The sequence below is a fragment of the Physcomitrium patens genome, chromosome 1 (assembly GCF_059467195.1).
Source record: "Physcomitrium patens ecotype Gransden chromosome 1, ASM5946719v1, whole genome shotgun sequence".
NCBI classification, from domain to species: domain Eukaryota; kingdom Viridiplantae; phylum Streptophyta; class Bryopsida; order Funariales; family Funariaceae; genus Physcomitrium; species Physcomitrium patens.
Genome location: NC_143410.1, coordinates 7,335,293 through 7,358,134, shown reverse-complemented (window position 1 = coordinate 7,358,134; position 22,842 = coordinate 7,335,293). Strand labels below are relative to the sequence as shown.

The 22,842-nt window shown below is 36.8% G+C and overlaps 2 protein-coding genes across 2 annotated transcripts; one reads left to right on the top strand and one right to left on the bottom strand.

The window, feature by feature from the left end:
- The first annotated feature begins 7,441 nt into the window (after window positions 1-7,441).
- LOC112278405 (glutamate--tRNA ligase, chloroplastic/mitochondrial) lies at window positions 7,442-12,930 on the top strand. Its single transcript, XM_024511900.3, has 13 exons — window positions 7,442-8,103; window positions 8,813-8,931; window positions 9,241-9,362; window positions 9,478-9,660; window positions 9,922-10,040; window positions 10,367-10,415; window positions 10,657-10,758; window positions 10,889-10,991; window positions 11,197-11,260; window positions 11,463-11,580; window positions 11,900-12,000; window positions 12,176-12,332; window positions 12,437-12,930. The coding sequence occupies exons 1-13, from the start codon at window positions 7,676-7,678 to the stop codon at window positions 12,674-12,676; spliced, it is 1,905 nt and encodes a 634-aa protein (XP_024367668.1). The 5' UTR covers window positions 7,442-7,675; the 3' UTR covers window positions 12,677-12,930.
- A 529-nt stretch (window positions 12,931-13,459) lies between these two features.
- LOC112278455 (3-hydroxy-3-methylglutaryl coenzyme A reductase 1) lies at window positions 13,460-16,841 on the bottom strand. The gene is made up of 4 exons (XM_024512033.3): window positions 15,414-16,841; window positions 14,901-15,082; window positions 14,448-14,794; window positions 13,460-14,330 (listed from the first exon to the last, which is right to left on the bottom strand). Exons 1-4 carry the CDS (start codon window positions 16,346-16,348, stop codon window positions 14,055-14,057), a joined length of 1,740 nt encoding a protein of 579 aa, XP_024367801.1. The 5' UTR covers window positions 16,349-16,841; the 3' UTR covers window positions 13,460-14,054.
- Window positions 16,842-22,842: the final 6,001 nt, after the last annotated feature.

Genomic DNA, 22,842 nt, shown 5'->3' with positions numbered 1-22,842 from the left:
TCAACCGCACAACTTCTTGACTTAGATTCTAGAATTCTTCCATAGGTATAGAAGTAGTGCTTCTATGATTAATATTGGTGATGCATGAATTTTCCACCCTAAGAGTGTTGATAAGCTCATAACAATCTGCAATAGTTATAAATCTATTCTCACTTCTACTAGGAGTAGCATCCATAATCTTTTTTCTTGTAGGCAACTCAAACAAATCCAAAAAAAATAAATTAGAAGAGAGTAATCTACAACCTCTAATAAAATTTTTTACAAAAAGGGATAATCCACTATCTTTAAGGAAAAGATCAATATTAAAAAATAAGATTATTTGTTTAAAGATCAGTAGTCTACAACCTTCAAAATACAACAATAGAAGTGGAGTAATTCACTGATTTCTAAAACAAGACAAAAAAAATATGTTAGCACTCTTATTAAACTGTCAAGGATATAAATCTTGAAGAAAGAAATCCTTAATACACTCTTATATCACTAAAAAGAATTTAAAAGTCACTCAAAGATGATATAATATTGAACTAGAATGGCTATTGCCAAAAACAAGAAGACTAGAAAGTCTTGGAATAAGACTAAATATTGAAAAGGCATTAACAAGAGTGAAAAAGGCTTCACTCTTGCCTCTATATATACTCTCTAATTAAGAATTATGTGGTGATATTCTATAGGACCTCCAACATGTGTTGACTTTGCTAGCCACATGTCTTAACTTGCAAGACAAATTATCTATGTATGTGCAACATAGTTAGCTTGTTCCACAAGCTACTAACACGTGGTTAACTTATTGACTAAGTTTCTAACCTACAAACACATCTAAAGTCAAAACCACATCTATGAAGCTTTTAAGAAGCTTTTCTAGAAGACTTTATAAAATTAAGCTATATTTACTACTTCTACCTAATCATATAAATAACTATTGAAATAAATAAATATATATATATATATATATATATATATATATATGTATATCTGTGACAATTCATAAAGACTAAAACCTATGTAAATTAACATGGTATATTTTAAATTCTTAGTAAGCAAGAAAAGACTCAATAACATCAAGAAGTATTGTATCTATATTAAAAAAAATTTAAGCTCATTTCTCAACATTATCTAAAGAAATAATACAACCAAAAAATAAAAAATATGCTTATCAAAGAAAACAATATGTCAAAAAACTAATTTTTCTAGCTACAATAAGGACCAAGTGAGTGAAATCTTATGCAACACCTAATAAAGGTTTTACCTTCTCCTCAAATCCTTCATCTTGTTTAATAGTAGAAATTCTTTTAGGACCAAAAAATCACAAAGTCTTAGTCTTATTAGATTCAAGAGCTTTATCTTATTTTTATAGACAAAGACTTTATCAAAAAACAAAAAATATTCTTAGTTAAAAAACCAAACCTATGGACATAGAAGTAATAGATGGTCATTTGTTGTCTTTTAGAGATGTGATCTATAAAACTATTTCTTTAAATATAGCACTTAGTGATCATAATAGCTTAATAATATTTAATATAATTAAATTTCCTTCTAAAATAATTATTTTAGGATTATTATGGCTAAAAAAGTATAATCTTAAAATAGACTAAATTTCTTGTAGTCTTAATTTTTTTGTAGTTTAACTTAAGATTTTGCTAGTAAAATAGAAACTTACATGTCTAACATGTCCAAACACTTATTTGTAGATGAAAGAGCTTTCATGCATGCTGCAAAATAAAGATCAATTTTTGTTATATATGCCACATCTATTTTTGATTAAAAAAAAAAAGATTTCAAGTGGTGTTCCATTCTGATATCAAGATTATCAAGAAATTTTTGAAAAGAAGAATAGAGATATTTTTCTAAAACATCGTTTCTATGATTATTCTATTAATCTTCAAAAAAGAGCTCAACTACCATTCAAAATAATCTATAGCCTATCACAAAAAAAGTTAGCTACACTCAAGGAATATATTGATAAGAACTTGGTTAAGAACTCTATATACTATTTTAAATCTCTGACAAGGACTCTTATCTTATTTATGATGAAAAAAAGAGAATCTCTATGGATGTATATAGACTATCAAAGACTAAAGAAGATCACCATTAAGAATATATATCTTCTAACTTTGATTTTAAAACTTCTTAATCAATTCAATTAAGAAAAGATCTATATAAAATGGATCTATAAGAAGCATACAACTTGGTACTTATTAAAGAAAGAAATGAATGAAAAATTACATTTCAAACTAAATACATGTATTTTGAATATATTGTCATGCCTTTTGGACTCACAAATACATTAGCTATTTTTTTTATCATCTAATAAATGATGTCTTTTGTGAGTTTCTTGATGACTTAAGTTTCTTACTTAGGTGACATCTTAATCTATTCTAAAAATACAGAAAAATACAAATTTTATATTTTTTGTGTCTTACAAAAATTAAAAGATGCAAAATTATATGATAAGATAGAAAAGTAAATATTTTACACTATTTAAATTGATTTATTAAGATATATCATTTCAAATAATGGTCTTATGATAGATCCTAAGAAAGTCTTAATTATCATAGAATAAAAGACTTGAAGAACAATCAAAGATGTATAATTTTTTTGAAATTTCTCAATTATTGTTGAATCTTCATCAAGAACTTTTTTCAAATTGTAGCTCTTCTTACATATTTGACATATAAGGACAAACATTAATGGAGCAAAAAAATTAAAGTATCTTTTGAAATCTTGAAGATAACATTTATTTTTGTATCAATCTTATATTGCGTTTATTTTTTCAAGGCATGTTTTATGAAAAAAAATGCATTAGACTTTGCTATAGATGCAATGCTGTCACAAATGGGAGCAGATATTAAGCTCTATTTGATAGCATTTCATTCTAGAAGTTTTTCAGTAAACAAGATTAAGTACAAGATCTACAACAAAGAGCTTCTTCTAATTGTGGATTTATTTCAAAAATGGTGTCATTATCTATAAGCCATTGCAAGTCCAATTATCATATATACAAATTAGAAGTATCTCAAGTACTTTATATCAATACATGTTTTGAATTATCGTTAAGCTTATTCGATCATGTCTTTATTAAAATTTAATTTTAAGATCACTTATTAATTTAAAAAATAATATGGTTTGTCAAATATCTTTTTTAGACATTCTTATCTTACATCAAAAAAAAGGGATGCATCTTTTGATCAACAAAGAATAATATTTTTTAAGCCAGAGCATTTTCATGTTTGAACAATAAATTCAAAATTTATTGTTGATTCAACCTTTTTCAAGTAGGTTTAATTGAGTATGTCTTTTGATCTTCTTCTTTATGATATTGAGAATAATTCTTCTAAGTCTCAAGATGCTTCTAAGTTTGAATTTTAAAATAATCTATTTTATTTTAAATAATAATTATATATTCTAAAATATGAAGTACAATTATACATTCTTCAAGCTTGTCATAACTTTTCAATAATCAAACATTTTGAATATAAAAAAATTTAGAGATAAATTTAGATATTTTTAGTGGCTTCAAATTTAAAAAATAATTAAAGATTTTGTACAATCATGTGACATTTGTTCAAGATTAAAAAGTCCTTGTCATCAAACTTATGGACTTCTTCAACCACTATTTATTTTAAAATAACTATGGTCTTTTGTTTCTATGGACTTTATCATAGATCTTTTAATTTTAGATTCTTTTAATTTTATATTTGTAATAGTAGATCAATTCATCAAGACGACATATTTTGTACTATATATAAAATCTATTATAGGTAAAGAAACAGCTAAGCTTTTCTTAAAAAATAACTATTGCTATTATGGAGTACCAAAGGATATTATATCAAATAGGGAGATACAATTTATATTAAGATTTTAGAGAACAATCTCAATTCCATATTGGCAACAAGGTATGGTTACTTTGTTACAATATCAAGACTATTTGCTCTTATGATAAGTTAGATTACTATAGAATTAGACTATTTCTTATTTGTGAATAAATTAATTCAACTGCTTATTGATTATATCTATTGGAGTCTATAAAAATCTATTCTATATTTCATGTGTTTCTTCTTAAGTCATAGAAGTTAATAGATATATTAGTAAGACAATAAATGCCACCTCCTTTAAAAGAAGTGGATAATAACGAAGAATATAAAATCAAAGAAATCTTAGACTTAAGGTAGTGCCAAAATTGGTTGGAATGTCTTATTCATTAGTGCAAATATAAAATTAGTGAATTCACATAGAAGCCAATAAAGAAACTTGTAAATTTAGTAAAGAAGATCGATACTTTTTATTAATAACATCTATCAAAATCAAATTGAAGGATTCTTCTTTAGTATACATTCATCTAAAATAATACCTAAAATATCAACCTAAGGGCTAAATTATCTCTCTTGTGTGATCCATAAATGTTTCTTAACTTATGTTGGATTTATTATATAGTATTGGTGTAATCACGACAATGCAAAATTGACTTATTGGTTTTTTTGTCAATATTAGTGCTTCTCAAAATGTGTTTCTTATCCTATTGGTTTGGTATCCTACTTTGCCTTTGATTATTAGTTTCTTCTTATTGTCTTTTTTCACTATTGATTTTCATATGAATATAAATGAGGTTTTCTTATTTAGTTCTTTGATACAAGAGATTTGAGACCCTTTGTGGTGGTAGAAGCTTATTTAATGTGTAATATTTATTTGCCATTTTTCCATTTAGATGAAGGCTCCATATAACTTCTTTCGTCTATCTACTAATCTACTTTGTATGGATCTTTTGGTGAATAAACATTGGTGGGTTGAATAATCTATGAAGTGACACTCGATGCATTGAAGGAAGTAACTAATATATTCCATATTATATATTATCTCCCTTCTACCATCAAATCTATTGAGAATGATTTATTTCAATAGGATAGTTGATTGAATAATCAATATCTTTGCATGTGGTCCTAAGAACTTAAATTGGTATGTTTTTGTGTCATTTACTATTATCACTTTACAAAACAATGAAGCCACCTTCATTAGATATTTGTAATTTCTAACTTTGTACAATAGTCTAATTATTTGCATCCATATTGTTGTTTTTTCTTCTTTTTTATATTATTCTTATTGATATATTATATCTAGGTTGTAAATATTATCTTTTGATCTTATAGAAAGAAATTGTAATTTACTAAGGTTTGTTGTCTATCTTCTATTTAAAAAAATTTAACTTTGAAGTAGTTATTTGTTTAAAAGAATAATTGTTTAAATGAGTGATGTAATTTTTGTCTCATCCAAATAATAAACTTCAAAAACTTAAGGTTGCTTCCTAGTACTCTTCTATTTTTTTTTAGTATTTTTTTAAGGTAGTTAATGGTTGTTTCATGTACTATAATTATCCAAGGTTCATCAAATGTGTCATCTCCTCTTATTCATATATCTATTTGGATTTCTTGAATTGATTTAGATACTTTTTGGAAATCATTTCCTTTCATTTGTTGCTATTTTTTAATTTTTGTAAGTAATATGTCTATAATAGAAGGCAGTTACATATTTGGTTGTGATGCCCTTATGTATGGTGATTCTAAAATTACCTTGAGTTTCCTTGCTTTCTCATAGTCATTCCTAAAAAATCTTGAAAGATATGGCAAAACTTGTTCTATTAACTTTCTAAGTTCTTTATACTCCAAATGTGTGCAAGAGAGGTTGAAGTGACCATGCTAATTAATTACTTGTTTGCCTTGTGAGCATCTATTTTTAATCTGCTTCTTCAAGAAGATATATATGGCTTCATCTGAGTCACCTCATCTATTATATGTATCTTCACATATCTCAATCATTCCTTCATATTATGATGTACCTTCTTGTATTGATATTTTCTGTTGTTGTAGTAAAGGAGTAATAATCTCCTTACTTAAAACCTCCAACTATTTCCCTTTTATACCTACAAAGTTGTTAGAAAAAAATGATATTTCATATATTGGAGTTGTTATGGAGATTCCTAACAAATCTTCTTGCTATTGTATTGGTGTTGTTGCTTATAGGATCTTTCTGTGTAACATGACTTGTATTGTCTCTTTACCTTTTGTTGCCAATTGTTGTAATTGAGCTTCTACGAGCCCAAATGTTGGCTTGTTTCTTCATCTTGTGTAATATTTGTGTAAGGATGCTCTCAGTTCTTCTATGTCCTTTACCTTGAGAACATCCTTTGGTCCTACTACTAGTATAGAGATACTGACCTTACTTCTACAATCCCAAGCTTTGACTTAATTAACTTGCATATCTTGTTCCATTTTGCTCCAAATGTTTGAAAAATTGGTGCAATCCTATATTCGAAGAAATGATAATTGCTTTACTAGAAAATGCAACTCAATGCTACTACTACAAATTCACTTAGAGATATTTTTAGAAATTTGGATCTAAGTGCCTCAACAATTTCGTTCCAAATTTCACAAAACCACATCCATTTCAAGCCAATATGGCGCCTTAAACCACTTGACCATGCTGATTTGCCATCGTCTACAACTAAACCCATTATGTGTAATACTCTACTTCTACATCCCTACTTAGCAACTAAAATCACTTTGCTTGCAGGGACATAGAACCCCTTCCTAAACAATAACCATCGGTGTGTTGAGGGGGGGGGGCGAGTGTGCTGTGAGGGCACGACTCATCTATCCAGAGGCCAGGGTCCAAAACCAACCAACTTCGGAGCTGAGAAGGGGGCACTATCCACAAGAGAAGCTTCTCAGAACCAACACGCAGGTCCAAGAAACCACTTCGTGGAAACTGGAAAAACTCTCACCTATTGCTCATTTGTGCACTATTTTTTGCTTTCTATGAGAATTTCAAAAAAGGAAAAACACACAACTATCAGAGATTGTGCTCAATATGATTCGGACCTGCGCGGGCAGAGCTCACATGATTTCTAGTCGTGCCCGATAACCACTCCGGCATGAGCTCTGGCGGATCTTGTTCAATTCCTGCTGAAAATAAAAAAATATGTATTTTCTTCAAGCTTGTCTTTGTGCTTTTACTGTCGAGTTATGATATCAAGCGGTGCAATCGACTTGCCAGAACCCAGCATTTTCAAGACCGACCCAGGAAACGATCCAGCTCGAAGATCAATTTCAATGGAGTTCATCCTCCGGCTCAGATACTATTATCCCCGATATCCTGCATTTCTGGCAGCCTTACTACACACTGATGCATCCCTCAAGTGACTCACAGCGTCAAAGAGGGGAGGTAAAGGAGCCTTTTCATAACCCACAATTGTTAAAGGGGATGACCCAAATGTTGGATTATTATATGCGAAACGTAGAACAGTCACTTGGCTGCCGCGCGTTGACGCTGGTTACCGCTCTGAACTGCGAGCTCCCACGTTGTATGCAGTGTTGGCTCAAGCCGGAGCAGGAGCGGGGGGGAGGGGTACTTGGGGATGAGGGTCTTCGCCAGAGGCTTATTGCCAACCAAGGAAATCCCCACCTCGCACACAATTCCAATACCAGTTTACACTTGTCTCTCTCGCTCAAATCCCAGTTTCCTCCCCTCCTCGTATTAGCAGCTGGGTCACTGGGTCCAGCTCGCTACGTCCAGTGTTTGTTGCCGCATTGTCGTGAAGTGACTCGCCAAGCTATCGGTTTAGATTGCGAGAGAGAGCGAGAGAGAGAGAGAGAGTAATCTGAATCGTTGAGAATTTGTGGGAAATATGGCAATGAGGACGCCATGGCTGGCGCGTCACGGCCATGCGCTGGCGCCCGCGGCCGCGGCGCAGTACATTGCGCCTTCATTGAAGGTTTCCCACGCTGCGAATTGTGGTCCGACGAGGTGTGTAGCGAATAATCAGATGGTGATGCTCTACTCGTGCGGAGCTCCGGAGCGTGTCTCCTCTGTGAGATGGGTTGGGAGTTTTTTGAACCCCCTGGAGAAGTTGGCTTTGCCTACATTGAGGAATTCCGGGAATGTGGCTCCGAGAGTGTTGTTGAGTGCTAGAGCATCGACTAAAGGAGCTGTTCAAGGAGATGGGACTGGGAATCTTAAGGGCTCCGAGGTCAGGGTGCGGTTCGCTCCATCTCCTACGGGAAATCTTCATGTGGGCGGAGCTCGGACTGCGCTTTTCAACTATCTGTATGCTAAGTGAGTTCGCTTTGTGCTCTCCTGTTGCTGTTAGGGATTTTCGTCGCAATGGCGCTTTGAAAACACACAACTCAGGGTTTAAAGCTCTTTGAATTATGGCGGTAGGGATTGCACATGTTACTGCTATTGATTGAACAAAGCACAGATAATGCGAGGACATAAACCCCTGGTAAGGTGGAGATCAAAGTGTTCACCTTCATAGTGCTCTCCTTCAAATATGCATAGTATTGAGATAATTGCTGGGAAATTCCATTTGATAAGTAGTACGAGTTACGTCTTTTCATTCGTGCGAGATGTATCATTGAACTAAACGCATAGAGTCGCTTAGCATGCTTGCTCTGTGCCCTAATGTTTAGACCTGCATTTAATTTTCATAGCTTTGCATTTTTTCGTTTCTTAACATCTCGCATCTACTTCTTCTTCTTCCTCCTCTTCTTTGTGTATATGGTTGTAAATTCCTCGCCTCTTGGTTCTTTAAATCTCCGTTTATTTCTTTTGAGTATAAGAACAGTTTTGGGAATGCTTGAAGATTAATTACCTTTTTCCTGATAGAAAGAATACATTGTGGATAGAATGGCCCCAGGAGACCTTTGTACCACTTGGTATTACTTTTGTGCACCTGTGTGTGTGTGTATATACACAATCCGGTTGAAATTGGTCAAGTTTTGTGTAACTTACTAAACCGTTAATCATGTTTCAATGAGCTCAGGTCGCTCGGTGGAAAGTTTATCCTTCGTATTGAAGACACTGACCTGGAGCGGTCAACAAAGGAGTCAGAGGAAGCCGTTATCCGCGATTTGCAATGGTTAGGTCTTGAGTGGGATGAAGGTGCATGGAATCTCCTTTTCTTTCAAATATTATATATCTGATGTAAAGCATTAAGATAGGAATTTTCATTTTGTTTTATTTTCATAAATTCACTAATCGATTGGATAAGTTTTGCTAATGTTCAATATTTTTAGTATCGACTAGTCTTTGCCTGCCTGTGATTCTTTGTAGAGACTGGAACTCTTTTCCCAGCGCGTTTGGTACCTTTAAAGGCTGTGTTTTTCCGATTTCTACGTGTGCTTTGTCTCTTCGACATATTCACTTCGGGATTTTGATGTTTCTTTTTCTTTTTCTTTTTCTATGATGTAGGCCCTGATAAAGAAGGAGAGTGTGGCCCTTACCGGCAGTCAGAACGGACTCATATCTACCAAGCATATGTGGAGAAGCTTCTGAAGACTGGTCACGTGTACCGCTGTTTTTGCACTGACGAGGTACAATTTTCCAAATCCCCCCCTCCCCTCCCCCCGAAAATTGATTTGTCTTCTCCATGAAATATTATTGGATAGTCTTTTGTCCTTTACTTACAACATATGTATGTTCTGGCAGGAGCTTGAAGCAATGCGAGAGGAAGCGAAATCTAAGAATATGCCACCTAGATACATGGGCAAGTGGGGTTCTGCATCTCAGGCCGAGATTGATGCAGAGCTGGAGAAGGGCACACCATTCACATACCGTTTCCGAGTTCCTCAAGAAGGGTCTGTCACCATCCACGACTTGATCCGTGGCGAGGTTCGCAGACTACCTCCCGAATTTTCTTGTTGAGAAACAACCTTTTCATCTTTGGTTTCTTTTAATCTTTGAGACAAGTAAATCTGAGTTTATTGATATCCAATATGGGCGGGAGAATACCGGTTATGTGAATACCATTTACCACACGAAGGCTTCAAGTTTTGATTGAACATAAGAAACATATGTCCACGATTTAGGTTTGTTTCGTCACACTTCAGATTGTTCGTACTCAATGTATATTGAATAATACATCCCAAACAGGTCTCTTGGAAAAAGGACACTCTAGGTGATTTTGTGGTGCTGCGAAGCAATGGACAACCTGTATACAACTTTTGTGTGGCTGTCGATGATGCAACCATGAAGATTTCTCATGTTATCAGGTATTTAAAAAAAAAATCTAACTACGGTACTAATAGCGACTTCTGTTTTCTATCCATAGTCGCCAAGTCGTTGACTTCCGGATCGTGACTTTCAATTAATGAGATTTCCTAGTTTTTTTAAAGGAATGAGAAGATATCTGAGAGTAGTTCTCAATTTTATGACCTATGTCTTACTTATAGAAGGCCCATGACTACAATCTTTATAGCAATATTTGTAACTACGATAATTATGCTGGATCACTGTGTCCGGAGATGGCTTTTGCCATTTTTTTTGTTTTCTGTATTTTCTTAAAAAACATTGATTAGAAACGCGCATGAATGTGCAGAGCGGAGGAGCACCTACCCAATACCTTAAGACAGGCTTTAATTTACAATGTAAGTTTTTCTCTAGTCTCTCTGAAGTCTAAGAGTGCCCAGTAAAAAGACGACTGAACTCTTGAGCGTTAATCAATCCTTTGGGCAGTTTTGCGTATATTGCGTGTGTGCACTGGGATACATTGGCTTGAATCTGTACTTCTGTCTTGTTCTTACAGATTGAACGCGTCTTTAGTTCTTTACAGCGTGGTTTTGACACGCTCAAGGCTTTCTAATGCTTACAGGGGTTGTTGTTTTGCAGGCTCTTGGATTCTCTATGCCTCAATTTGGGCATGTATCTTTAATTTTAGCTCCTGATCGCAGCAAACTGTCCAAACGTCACGGAGCTACATCTGTGGGCCAGGTATTTCCTCGTTTCAATCTTTTTATTATGATTTGACCAATAGCTACTCCAGATAACCCCATTGCTTCATTTCCACCGAGTGACTCATCTGTAGAGTACTTGTTGACTGACGATGAGGGTGATTGTCCAGTTCAGGGAGATGGGCTATTTGGCTCCTGCCATGGTAAACTACCTAGCCCTTTTGGGTTGGAACGATGGATCGGAAGATGAAATTTTCACAATTGAGCAAATCAGTACGTTTCTTCCAGTGTCACCTGTTTCTCGTTCGTAGTGAAGCGTTACTTCTTATTAAAAATAGGTCATTTTCGTGAACACACGTGAAGTCAAGTAACAAGTTCTGATATCTTCAAGAAGTCAAGATCCTTATCGTACTGAAGTCAAGATCCTTATCAAGATCCTTAGCGGAATTTACTGATGAAATACATTTTTTACTGGCAGTTGAGAAGTTTTCTATTGATCGTATAACCAAGAGTGGAGCAATCTTCGATCAAACAAAGTTGGGGTAAGTTCTAATCTAGGTACTTTGAACGAGCATGTCTTATTGAACATCTATCTGGTCTCGCCTCGTCTTTTGCACCAGGCTCCATAATAGACGATCCCTTATCCTTTTGTTCTTGTAACACAGTTACTTAGAACGCTGGTATCCAGTTTGTAGATTTTTCAAGTTTGCGTTCTCATGATGTTGAGATGTTTTTCAAATACAGGTGGATGAATGGGCAACATTTACGCTTGATGCCAACTGAGGATGTGGCAACCATGTTTAGAGAACAATGGTTAAAGGCGGGTATTGTCTCCGAGTCAGTCTCGGGATCGTTTATTGATGTAAGTGCGACTCTTATCAATGATGAACCATCTTTTAACAAAGTTCAAAATTTGGTAATATTTTGAATTGGTTTTAACATACCACTAGCCTATGTGCATTTTGATTATCGGAGCTTAATGTGGTTTTAAAACCTAACATAATACATTTTCCAAATTATTGCCTCTCTTGAAGATGAAGTTAGTTTTATGGCAATTGAGATGTTTTTTTGTGTAAAGAACTGTACAAGAAGTAGTCTTTGGCATCCCAATGGACATCTTGTTAAAATATCAGACAGAGAATGTTTTAGCTCATGCTAATATTTGACCTCTGATGCTTCAGGTAGCGGTTGAGCTACTGAAGAACGGAACTGAGCTAGTGGCTGATTCTGAAAACCACTTGCTCAGCATTTTACATTACCCTCTTAACGAGACTTTAACAAGGTACAACTCAATTTTTCATGAGTGGTTCATGTCGGTCCTGTACCTGAACTTGACTCTGCAGAGCAACTTCTGACATACTACCACTGCTGCCACTGAGCAACATATACGATATAGTGAAAAAGATGACTTAATTTTTGATGAGGTCTGGATGCTGAATTAATCTCTTTGCTTGCAGCTCTGAAGTGAAGGATGTCGTTGATGATAACATATCTGAAGTTGCCGACGCCATTGTGAGTGCCTACGACAATGGTGAGTTGCAAGCCGCCATTGAAGGAGGGCATGACACCTGGAGCAAGTGGATCAAAGCAATGGGAAAGGCTTTCAAGCGCAAGGTAATTTCCTGTTACCGGTTACTTCACAGATCTTAAAAAAACTCCGTTAAAGATGTTTGGTGACATTGGACTAATTGCCTACTGGTGGTTCAAATTTATTTCAGGGCAAGCGCTTGTTCATGCCTGTACGAGTGCTACTCACTGGGTCAATGAAAGGCCCTGAAGTTGGGGCTGTGCTTGACCTTGTAAGAGAGGGAGAGACAACTGGTTCAGTGACTGAGAAGGCTGGTTTAGTGCCTTTAGATGCCCGAATTAAAATTTTGAGAGAGGTGGATTGGGCCGCTGTCACAAGCAAACTTGCGGAAAGTGCCAGCCAAGAGACAGAACCAGCTCTTTCACATTGAGCAGTTAGTGCAGTGATATAATTGTTTATGAAGATACATTATACTGCGGGAGTTTAGATGCATTGAGGAGCTAGATATGTGAGGGTTGTGTTACCGGCCCATACCTTTGTCGAAAACCTGGATCATTTGTTGAATCGATAATATGATATGGCTTAGTCAGTAAAAAACGGCTAGCAGAATTGATCAAAACGATTAGACGTGTGTACATCCTCCTTTGAATTTTTTACATTAACGAATGGATTGATACACAAGCCTATGCTATGATACACTTAGTGGGAATAATCTGGAGTATGTTTTACTTCTGCCAGTTGAGATTATGTGTTGCAAGTCATCTTGAATAAGGTCCGTGCAATGCTGATTGTGATATTGAGTTTATGTTCACCAATTTGCCGTCTGATGTAGGCAAATAATACAGTATGTAAAAGCCATTAACCATAACGAAACAGACACTGTTCCAGTATTTGATGGTAAGATAAAGCAATTCTGGTAGTTAAATTGTATTAGTAATTGTCAAACGATTTCTGTCAATTCTAAGGCTCACTTTTTCTGGCATGAATATTGTCGTACAGACATTTTCTGCGCTCCACTAAAAGAGATGTATTTCTTCTCTGTCAATTAAGGATTCCCGTCTTTCGAAAGTAGATTGTTAATAGACGTTTAGTTATTGACTAGGAAAGATTGGACGGAGTCAAATCATACGATATTGCAAGTTTCGCTTACTAGTCCTACAGGTGGAAAAGAGCCCTCTTTTTCTGAGATCACGGGTTTTAATGGACATGAAAATAGCGTAGAGTAAAAACTATTCTCCGTTATTCCAAGCCGTTTCCTTGGAGTATATACATGATCCCTTCAGTGAAGAGAGTTGTAGCAACTCGTGTAAACGTTGCCCACCATGCCAGTTCTTTCCTAATCGTATTCTCCTAAAAAGAATATGGTCAAATAAAGCCATTATGCAGCTTCATTTGCAGAGGGAATAAACCATTTGGTTTTTTTCCAGATCAAGGGATTCATCAACTATCTGAGATAAAAGTTGACATCAACATTTGGAATCTTTCCGATATATAGTCACCATTGATTAGTCAGCTGGATTCCGTTACAATAAATTTCCCTAATTGGCTTAGTGGCACTTCACTATGTGTGACAAACTCCAAGGATTCCTGCGTACTTGCCAGTTCAAGAAGGATCTTTCAAAAAAGTGCCTCGTGGAACACTGAAAATGAATATCCACAATTTTGGATCTCAGATCTGTTTCTGCAATCTTTGCAGATTGAGAACAGCATGAATGTGTTAGCCGAATGAGTCGAGGTTTGCTTGTTAGAGGCTATATCTTTAGGAAATACCCAACTTACACTCATCTTCTTTCGCAAGCTTGTCAGGCTTAGGAGGACTTTGTTGGTAGTGGAGGCAGGGCCGCATTTCCAATAGAAGCCATGTTATTATTTGAACGGTTGTATTTCATGTGACTCTTCACAAGTTGCCCAGCGGCCAAAGCAGACATAAGAGAGATTTCTCCAGCCAGCACAGCTCCAGCTACTACTCTTGCAAGTCCTTGAGCATTAGCACCGGGAGAATCTGCATTCGCTCCCTTCACTCCAAGTAGGTTCAAGCACGCTGATTGTGAAGCCAACTGTGTGCCGCCGCCGATAGTTCCCACCTGCAGAAGAAATTTAACAGTCAGTCTGAGGGTGAAAGTTGTAAAGACTAAAGAGGGGATAGGACAAGTTCTACTCCGTGAAACAGGCATCCGTCCAGAAAAAAATCAAATGCATACCTCAATTGAAGGCATCGTAACAGAGACATGTAAATCTTGACCACCATTGACAGCCTCCATCATGGTTATACATTGTGAGCTCTCGACGTTCTGTGCAGGATCTTGTCCAGTTGCAATGTATATAGCAGAGACGATATTGGCTGCATGTGCATTGAAGCCCCCAACCGCACCAGCCAAGGCGGAACCAGCCAAGTTCTTCACCATATTCAGTTCCACCAAGGCAGACACAGAGGTTTTTAGGACTTTGCGTACGACGTCCCCTTTCAAAATTGCCTCACAAACGACAGACTTTCCACGACCATCAATCCAGTTTACAGCTGTTGGTTTCTTGTCCGCACAGAAGTTACCTGCACATGTACAGACTACGTGAGTATACTGTACAGCTAAACAAGCGCTAGACAAGCGAAAAAATGAACTGAAACGAAGGACCAACAACTGGGTCATGTTGCAAACCAGACACGCTGATGACCTCCATGTCCGGGTTTATATCCTGAAGGTAATCCAAAACATTCTGTACGCCTTTGGATATCATGTTCATCCCCATTGCGTCACCAGTTAAAGCAGAGAATCGAATGTACACATTTCGCCCAGCCAACTGACATTTAAGGTGCTTCAGCCTACCGAAGCGACTAGTTCTGACACCACAAACAAAAAGTTCTTCAGTAAAGTTCAGTCTTCAATGAAGACCATTCGGCCACATATTACACTGTCAACGCGACCTTACGAGTAGTACTACTTGAAAGTTCTACACCCTCCATCCAGACATCCTGAGAAAATCCGACTTGACTGGTCCTAGTGTCCAAATCCAAAGAGCCCCATTGTCATGGATCGAGGAATTCTGTAGATTAGAACAGGAACCCAGCGGCTAAAAGGAATTGACAAGATTCAATCGTACAATGCCGAAAGACACAGGCTTAATTAAAGAATTAGAATATGTAAGGATATTAGGATGGTAAAGCGACCTACCTGTTGAACATGTGTGCAATGGTATCGAAGTTGTTGGGATCTTCAAGGAAAAACTTAAGCTCTGCGCATCTCTTCACACTTGGAAAACGGACAACGGGTGCTCTCGTCATCCCGTCCTGCAACAGTATACTTGTAGCACCGCCCGACTGATGTATAGCCTTGCAACCACGATTGGTGCTAGCCACTAGGCAGCCTTCAGTTGTGGCCATCGGAACAGTAAACTCGCGACCATTGATCAGAAGAGGACCAGCAACCCCAACAGGCACCTGCACGTAACCCACAACCATCTCGCAGCATTGACCCAGGATGGAGCTGTAATCAAGTCCTGACAAAGGCAATCCTTCTAGCGACCTTCCTGTGGTCATTTCCACTGATCTACGTCTAATTGCAGCGGCTCTCAAAGGGTCCCCTATCTGCGACTCCAACGAGTACGAAGGAACATCGCCATTGCTAACAGCGCGAGCAATATCCTCATCCTCATTCTCGCTCAAACTCACTCCCATAAGTTGAACTACAGCTTTAGGCGCCTCAGACGCAACCTGACAGTTGGGCCTAATACACTCTCTCTCCTCATCCGAATCCCAAGCTCCATCACAGCTCTTGCTAATGAAGTTTTGCACGTAGTCTATTCCAAAAAATCCTATCAGGTAGATAAATGAAGAAAGCTGGACGATAAGCGCAGCGATCTCTCCCAGGTTCAGCATGTGCAACGGAGTCGCGTTTCGAATCTTGTCCCGCCATGACCTCATAAGGAAATACGAGGCCACAAAAAATAGCACGGTAAAGATCTTGTTCGTCAATCCCACGGGCAACGGCAACGCATCCGACGCCAATGCTTTGCGATCCCTCTGCCGCTTCAGAAGAGGCTGCTGCTTCCCATCATGAAACTCACTACCCTTACTTGCACCATGGACCCCCATCGGTCGCTTCATCATGTACGTTCCACCGTCCAAAACAAACCTTCACGTTACCTCCTTCAAAAAAGTTCACACTAATACCCACTCCCGCTTCACTGCCAACTAATCTCACAATAAAATTAAAATTAAAAGAAAAAGAAAAGGCCGGAAAACGACGCAGATGTGCACTGGTCTTCCGACTTTGGCGACGAAATACGAACCAGAAACAACCCTAACCTCAACAACTCTATTCCGTCTCCTCACATTGTCATTTGCGTCAATGGCGATGGAGGATCCCGGCCACCACGTAACCAAGGAGCAGGCGAATGCCGAGGAGAGAGGTCGGAGAGAAGCGCTGTTGGGCAGTTTCTATCCTCGCCCCACCTCGACCTCGTGCTGCAACGAAATTCGGCAAGAGGGGAAGGGAGCTTGCTTTCAAGTAACCACCCGCATAGAACCTGCCGCCCCATGCACGAAGCCGCCACAGCGAGCGACCTCCGCGGAGCGCGCCCGGCCCGACGCTCACTGAGTCGCGTTGATTCGAGCGCAAGGCGGTGTCAGAGGGGGACAGCCATGGCCAGCCGTGTGGCCTTGTGCTCTCTCCGCCTCCGAAGCTGCTGCTTCTGCAGCAGCCATGGGCCTCACGCTACTTCCGATGTTTCCCCAGTTGCTTCTCGGTTCATTTACGTGTTCAACACCATTTCAACTACATGCATGTTAAGAAAAGCATGGGAGAAAAAGAAAACTAACTAAACAAAATAAAACAAGGATGTCCCATTCCTCACAAAAGTACACGCAAAGCAAAACAAAACAAATATGAAATTACGGACCCGGGGGGGGGGGGGACTCAAAACCGGCTGAACCGCCAAAAAAGCCGCAAAAATCAAATTTCTATTATTACCCACGAGTTGGAAAAGTAAAATGTTGCGAGTCGGTCCCCGCCTGAAGCAGACATTATTACCTTAACTTACACCCCTTTTTATTTTTTATTTTTAATTTCATCGTCGAAGTCAAACTTTTTAAAAGCCCGCCCTCGTCGGAATAACCACGGTGCCTCGAAGGCCACCTTGGGTTTGGTGTGTAGCACTTTTCGGTGAGCTCGGTGGTTTCAGTTTCGTTCCATGCGCCTAATGTTCGTCTGCTGCTGTGAGTGATGAGCGGGAAATAAGGAAGAGAGGATGGAGCTGTGGAGTTTCCAGAGCCTTAGTCCATGCTTTCATTTCCACATCGGCATGATTTTTGCCCATTTTCTGGCCTTTCTCTGCGGTGGTTGTGGATGGTGTGTCAGTTGTAGCACAAATTCGGTGGAGTTTATTCCAATGAAGGTATTTATGAGCTTTGTTTGTTTCCTTTTTCTGGTTGAGCATGGATTCGTCGAATTTGTTTGGTACCATTCACTATCTTACCTCTTCGGCTTGTTGTCACGACCCATGTTTTCCCCTCCGAGAATCGGATTCTCTGTCGTTTGTTTCGTAAGAAAAGATCACAGAATCACGAGGCAGCGTGCTACTTGGCTCGTCGCATTTAAATTGTAATCTGGTGCACGCATAGACCCTGGCACATTAGGTTTCTTTTTCTTTTGACACAAATAGAGTTTACTTCTCTATTGCAGGTAAGGTAAGATACATAGCCCCAACCAGGTCCCGTCAGGGATAAAGTGACCTACTAATTACAAAGACTTAACCTATTGTTTAAGTACTGCAACTTCCATTTTGGTCTATCGTTTTGCCACATTGCCTATATATTGTTCTCACACCATTTTTTAATATAACTATTTAATAGGTTTTGTAGCTTGTAAAGGCCTGCATCACACATTTGCTTATGTTTTAATCCATGTGTTTCTACCATAGTCAACTAATTGTAGCCAAATCTTATAGTAAACTTGCTCGGGTTATCAATGTATTGTGTTAAATGTTGTAACATTCCTTTTAATCTAAAAAAAGTGTCACTCAAAAAAACTAAAAAATTACTCAAAGATAATATAGTATTAAACTAGAATAGCTATTGCCAAAGACAAGAAGACTAAAAAGTCTTGAAACAAGACTAAGGATTATAAAGGCATTGACAAGAGTAAAGAAGGCTTTACTCTTGCTTCCATATATACTCTTAATTAGGAGTTATATGGCAATGTCCTAAAGGACCTCCAAAACATATTGACTTTGTAATATACATATCTTAACTTGCAAAAGAAGTTTTCTATATATGTGCTATATAGTTAGCTTGTTCCGCAAGCTATCAATACATGGTTAATTTGTTGACCAAGTTTCTAACCTATCAATTTACTACAAACACATGTGAAGTCAAGTAGTAGCGTCTATAAAGCTTCGAGGAAGCTTATCTATAAAATATTATAAAATAAATTTATTTTTACTTACTTCTACTTAATCATATATATAAATACTAGAGTAAGTATGTATATTTGTGACATTACCCTCCCTTCAAGGGACGAGTTCTACAAAGAGTAGTTATTATCTTTTATTATCTTTTATTATCTTTTATCTTTATTTTGTTTGATGTTGTCAATGAAAAGTCTCAACTCTCTTTGCTATATTTGTAAGATTCTTTGATAATTCCCATGTGCATTCACTAATATCATATTTGTGCCAATGAATAAGATATTTTAATCTATTTTGATGTCACCTTGAATCTAAGATTTCTTCTACCTCAAATTCTTGATTATTATCCATTTCTATAGGAGGAAGTAGCACTTGTCGTTTTATTTTGACATATTCACTATTTTATATGGTTCAAAAAGAGATATGTAGAATACGGGATGGGTCTTTATAATCTCTAGTAGATGTAATTAATAAGTAACAAGATTGACTTATTTACAAATAAAAAAAGGTTTAAGCCTATAATACTCCAATTTATGACAATAGTGAGTAGTCTTGATATTACAAAAAAGTAGCCATATCTTGTTATCCATGTTGAATTGTAGTTATTTTTTACAATAGATTTCCATATTGAACTTTTATTGTTCTTGATTTTTTTTTTTTTTTTTTTTTTTTTTTTTTAAATGTGCTTATATTATTATATGTAGCTCTGACAAAAAAATTTCTAAATTTTTTGTTGCAAGATTATCATCTTTTAAAAAGTCAAAAGTATTAAGTCATAGATGATAATTATAATTAGCAAAGAAAGATATTTTTTGAGTAAAAAAATGTACCAAATTATAGTATGCAAATTCTACTTATGGCAGAAGATTTGTCAAATTATCTTGATGATAATTGATGGTACACCTCAAATATTACTATAGAACTTGATTCATATATTTTTTTAATCCATCAATTTGAAGATGAAAAGCCAAAAAAGCTTTATATCCACTTTTAAATCTTAAAAAGATTTCTTCAAAATCTCAATATAAATTGAGTCCTCCTATCCACTATAATATCTTTGAATAATCCATAATAGCAAAAGATGTTGTCAAGAAAAAGTTTAGTTGTTTCTTTCCATATAATAGATTTTTTAAATAGTACAAAATAAGCCATCTTGGTAAAAACAATCTACTATCACAAATATAAAATCGTATAAATTTGAGATTGAAAGATCCTTGATAAAATCCATAAAAACAAAAGATCATGGTTGTTTTGGAATAGATAATAGCTAAAGAAGTCTATAAGGTCAATGGTGAGGAATTTTAGATCTTAAATAAATAAATAAATATCACATAATTGTATAAACTCTCAAGGACACAAACTAGAAGAAGATATATAAACTCATGGAATTTGTGTCAAAAGAAAAGTGACAAAATAGAAGAAAGTATGTATATTCAAGGAAAAACTATAATGACTATTGTCAAAGTCTAGAAAACATAAGACTCTTAAAACTAGACTAAAAGCAAGAAAGGAGTTGACAAGAGTAAAGAAAGCCTCACTCTTGCCTCTATATATACAACTAAACTAAGAAATTGTCAGGGACAAGAACTCGATGAAAGCTAAAGAGTAAGTGAGACTTTTCTCAAAAAGAAATAGGACAAAATAGAAATATGTATATTAAGAAAGAAACTGGAATGGCTATTGCCAAAATACAAGAAAACTAGAGACCCTTGAAACTAGACTAGAAGCAAGAAAGGAGTTGACAAGAGTGAAGAGGGCTTCACTCTTGCCTCTATATATACTATCTAACTAGAAGCCACGTGGCGATGTTCTATAAGACCTCCAATATATGTTGACTTTCTAGGCCACATGCCTTTGCTTGCAAGGCAAGTTTTCTATGGATAGACCACGTAGTTAGCTTGTTCTTTAAGCTTCCAACATGCGTGGCACATGGCTAACTTGTTGACCAAGTTTCTAACCTAAAAGTCAACTATAGACTCCTATAAAGTCAAAGCAGCGTCTATGAAGCTTCTAAGAAGCTTCTCTAGAAGATATTACACAATTAACCTACTTTTACATACTTTTATCTATTCATATAGGTAATTATATGTATGTCCGTGACATTACCCCCCCTTCTAGGGACGAGTTCCACGAGGAGCGGTGATTATATATTGAGAAAATCTAATATGCGGCGAATTGTATTTGCTACATACTCTGATCTTTGTTCTCTTCGAAGATAGTTGATGGGTCCTCTTAGCCATCGATAGTGTCCCATTCCAAGGCGAGAAGACCACCCTGTTATTTGATCACTGTTGAGGCCTTCATAACTTTCTTCAAATAATACATTTGAAACACCATCAGGAGTCGTTCCTATCTCCAATAATATCACCAAACATCGAGAATCTCTTCCAAGGTCGTGATACCAAACGCGTTGTATCTCTCCATCTATTCGAGGAAGAACATGTCGTTCTTGAGGGTCTTCATTTCGGTTGCGTCGTCTTGAAGGTTGTGACAATCGCAATGTCTCATCCGATAAGTCAGCAAACGAAGGTTCTTGAGTTGAATCCGCTGGTTGTTGGCTCTCCATCTAATTAGCGTCACAAAATGCAAAGAAGTTACAAACAAGGATAGAAAATTGAATGTTATCTTGCCTCAATCTTGTCTCTTTTATAAGAGAGGTTTTCATCTTGGTTTTGATGGATGTCGTTGATGAAAAACTTTGACTTTAGCTGATGCATTTGCTAGATTCCTGGATGGCTCCCATGTGCGCTCACTAATATCATATCCGCACCAATGAACAAGATATTCCAGCTTATTTCGGCGCCGCCTTGAGTCTAATATCTCTTCCACCTCAAATTCTTCATTATTATCTACTTCTATAGGAGGCGGTGGCATTTGTCTTCTTCCTTGTATATCCACTGTCTTATATGGTTCAAGAAGAGACACGTGGAATACAGGATGGATCTTCATTGACTCCGGTAGATGTAACCGATATGCAACTGGGTTGATCTGTTCAGAAACAGAAAAGGGGCCAAGCCTACGATAGTCCAATTTGTCACAAGGTCGAGTGGTCTTGATATTGCGACGAAGTAGCCATACCTTATCACCCACGTTGAGTTGTGGTTGCTCTTTACGATATACATCTGCATTTATCTTTTGTCGTTCTTGAGCTTTCTTCAACTGCGCCTTCATTATTGCATGTAACTCTGACAACCGATTTGCCATATCTTCTGCTGCAGGATTATCAACTTTTGAAAAATCAAAAGTATCAAGTCGTGGATGATAGCCATAATTGGCAAAGAAAGGTGTTTTTTGCGTGGAGGAATGTACCGTATTATTATAAGCAAACTCTGCCAATGGCAGAAGGTTTGTCCAATCATCTTGTTGGTAGTTGATGGTACACCTTAAATACTGTTCCAAGACTTGGTTTACGCGCTCTGTTTGTCCATCAGTTTGAGGATGGAAAGCTGAAGATAGATTTATGTCCACTTTTAAAATCTTGAAAAGAGTCCTCCAGAATCTCGACACAAATTGAGTTCCCTTATCCGATATGATATCTTTAGGTAATCCATGATAGCGATAGATATTATCAATGAAAAGCTTAGCTGTTTCTTCACCTGTGATAGATTTTGTACATGGCATAAAATGTGCCATCTTGGTGAAACGATCTACTATCACAAATATAGAATCATAAGATCTTGAGTTTGGAAGATCTGTGATGAAATCCATAGAAACAGAAGACCATGGTTGTTCTGGTATAGGTAATGGCTGAAGAAGTCCGTAAGGTCGATGTCGAGGAATTTTTGATCTTGAACAAATATCACATGATTGTACAAAGTCTTTGACTGACTTCCACATTTGTGGCCACCAAAAATCTCTTGATATGAGTTCCAGAGTCTTATTATATCCAAAGTGCCCTGCTGCTGGAAAGTCATGACGTGCTTGAAGAACACGCAAAAGTGCTTTTCCTTCTGGAACATATAGGCGTCCTTCAAAATATAATAGATTATTCTTGAACTCAAACTTAGAAGAATCATGAGACTTGGAAGAATTATTCTCGATATCATGAACAAGAGGGTCTGAGGACATACTGGATTGGATTTGCTTGAGAAAAGTTGAATCAACAGTCAATGTTGATTTCACTGCTCGGAGATGAAATTGCTCCGGTTTCAAGAGGACCGTTCTTTGTTGCTCAAAAGCTGCATCTCCTTCTTTTGG

Excerpts from the sequence above, each read along its gene's own strand:
- LOC112278405 (XM_024511900.3), top strand. The coding sequence starts at position 7,676 with ATGGCAATGAGGACGCCATGGCTGGCGCGTCACGGCCATGCGCTGGCG. Across the intron at positions 9,661-9,921 it reads ACGACTTGATCCGTGGCGAG|GTCTCTTGGAAAAAGGACAC; the intron begins GTTCGCAGACTA and ends CATCCCAAACAG. Across the intron at positions 11,581-11,899 it reads TCTCGGGATCGTTTATTGAT|GTAGCGGTTGAGCTACTGAA; the intron begins GTAAGTGCGACT and ends CTGATGCTTCAG.
- LOC112278455 (XM_024512033.3), bottom strand. The coding sequence starts at position 16,348 with ATGATGAAGCGACCGATGGGGGTCCATGGTGCAAGTAAGGGTAGTGAG. Across the intron at positions 15,083-15,413 it reads ATTGCACACATGTTCAACAG|AACTAGTCGCTTCGGTAGGC; the intron begins GTAGGTCGCTTT and ends TTGTGGTGTCAG. Across the intron at positions 14,795-14,900 it reads GGAGGTCATCAGCGTGTCTG|GTAACTTCTGTGCGGACAAG; the intron begins GTTTGCAACATG and ends GTACATGTGCAG.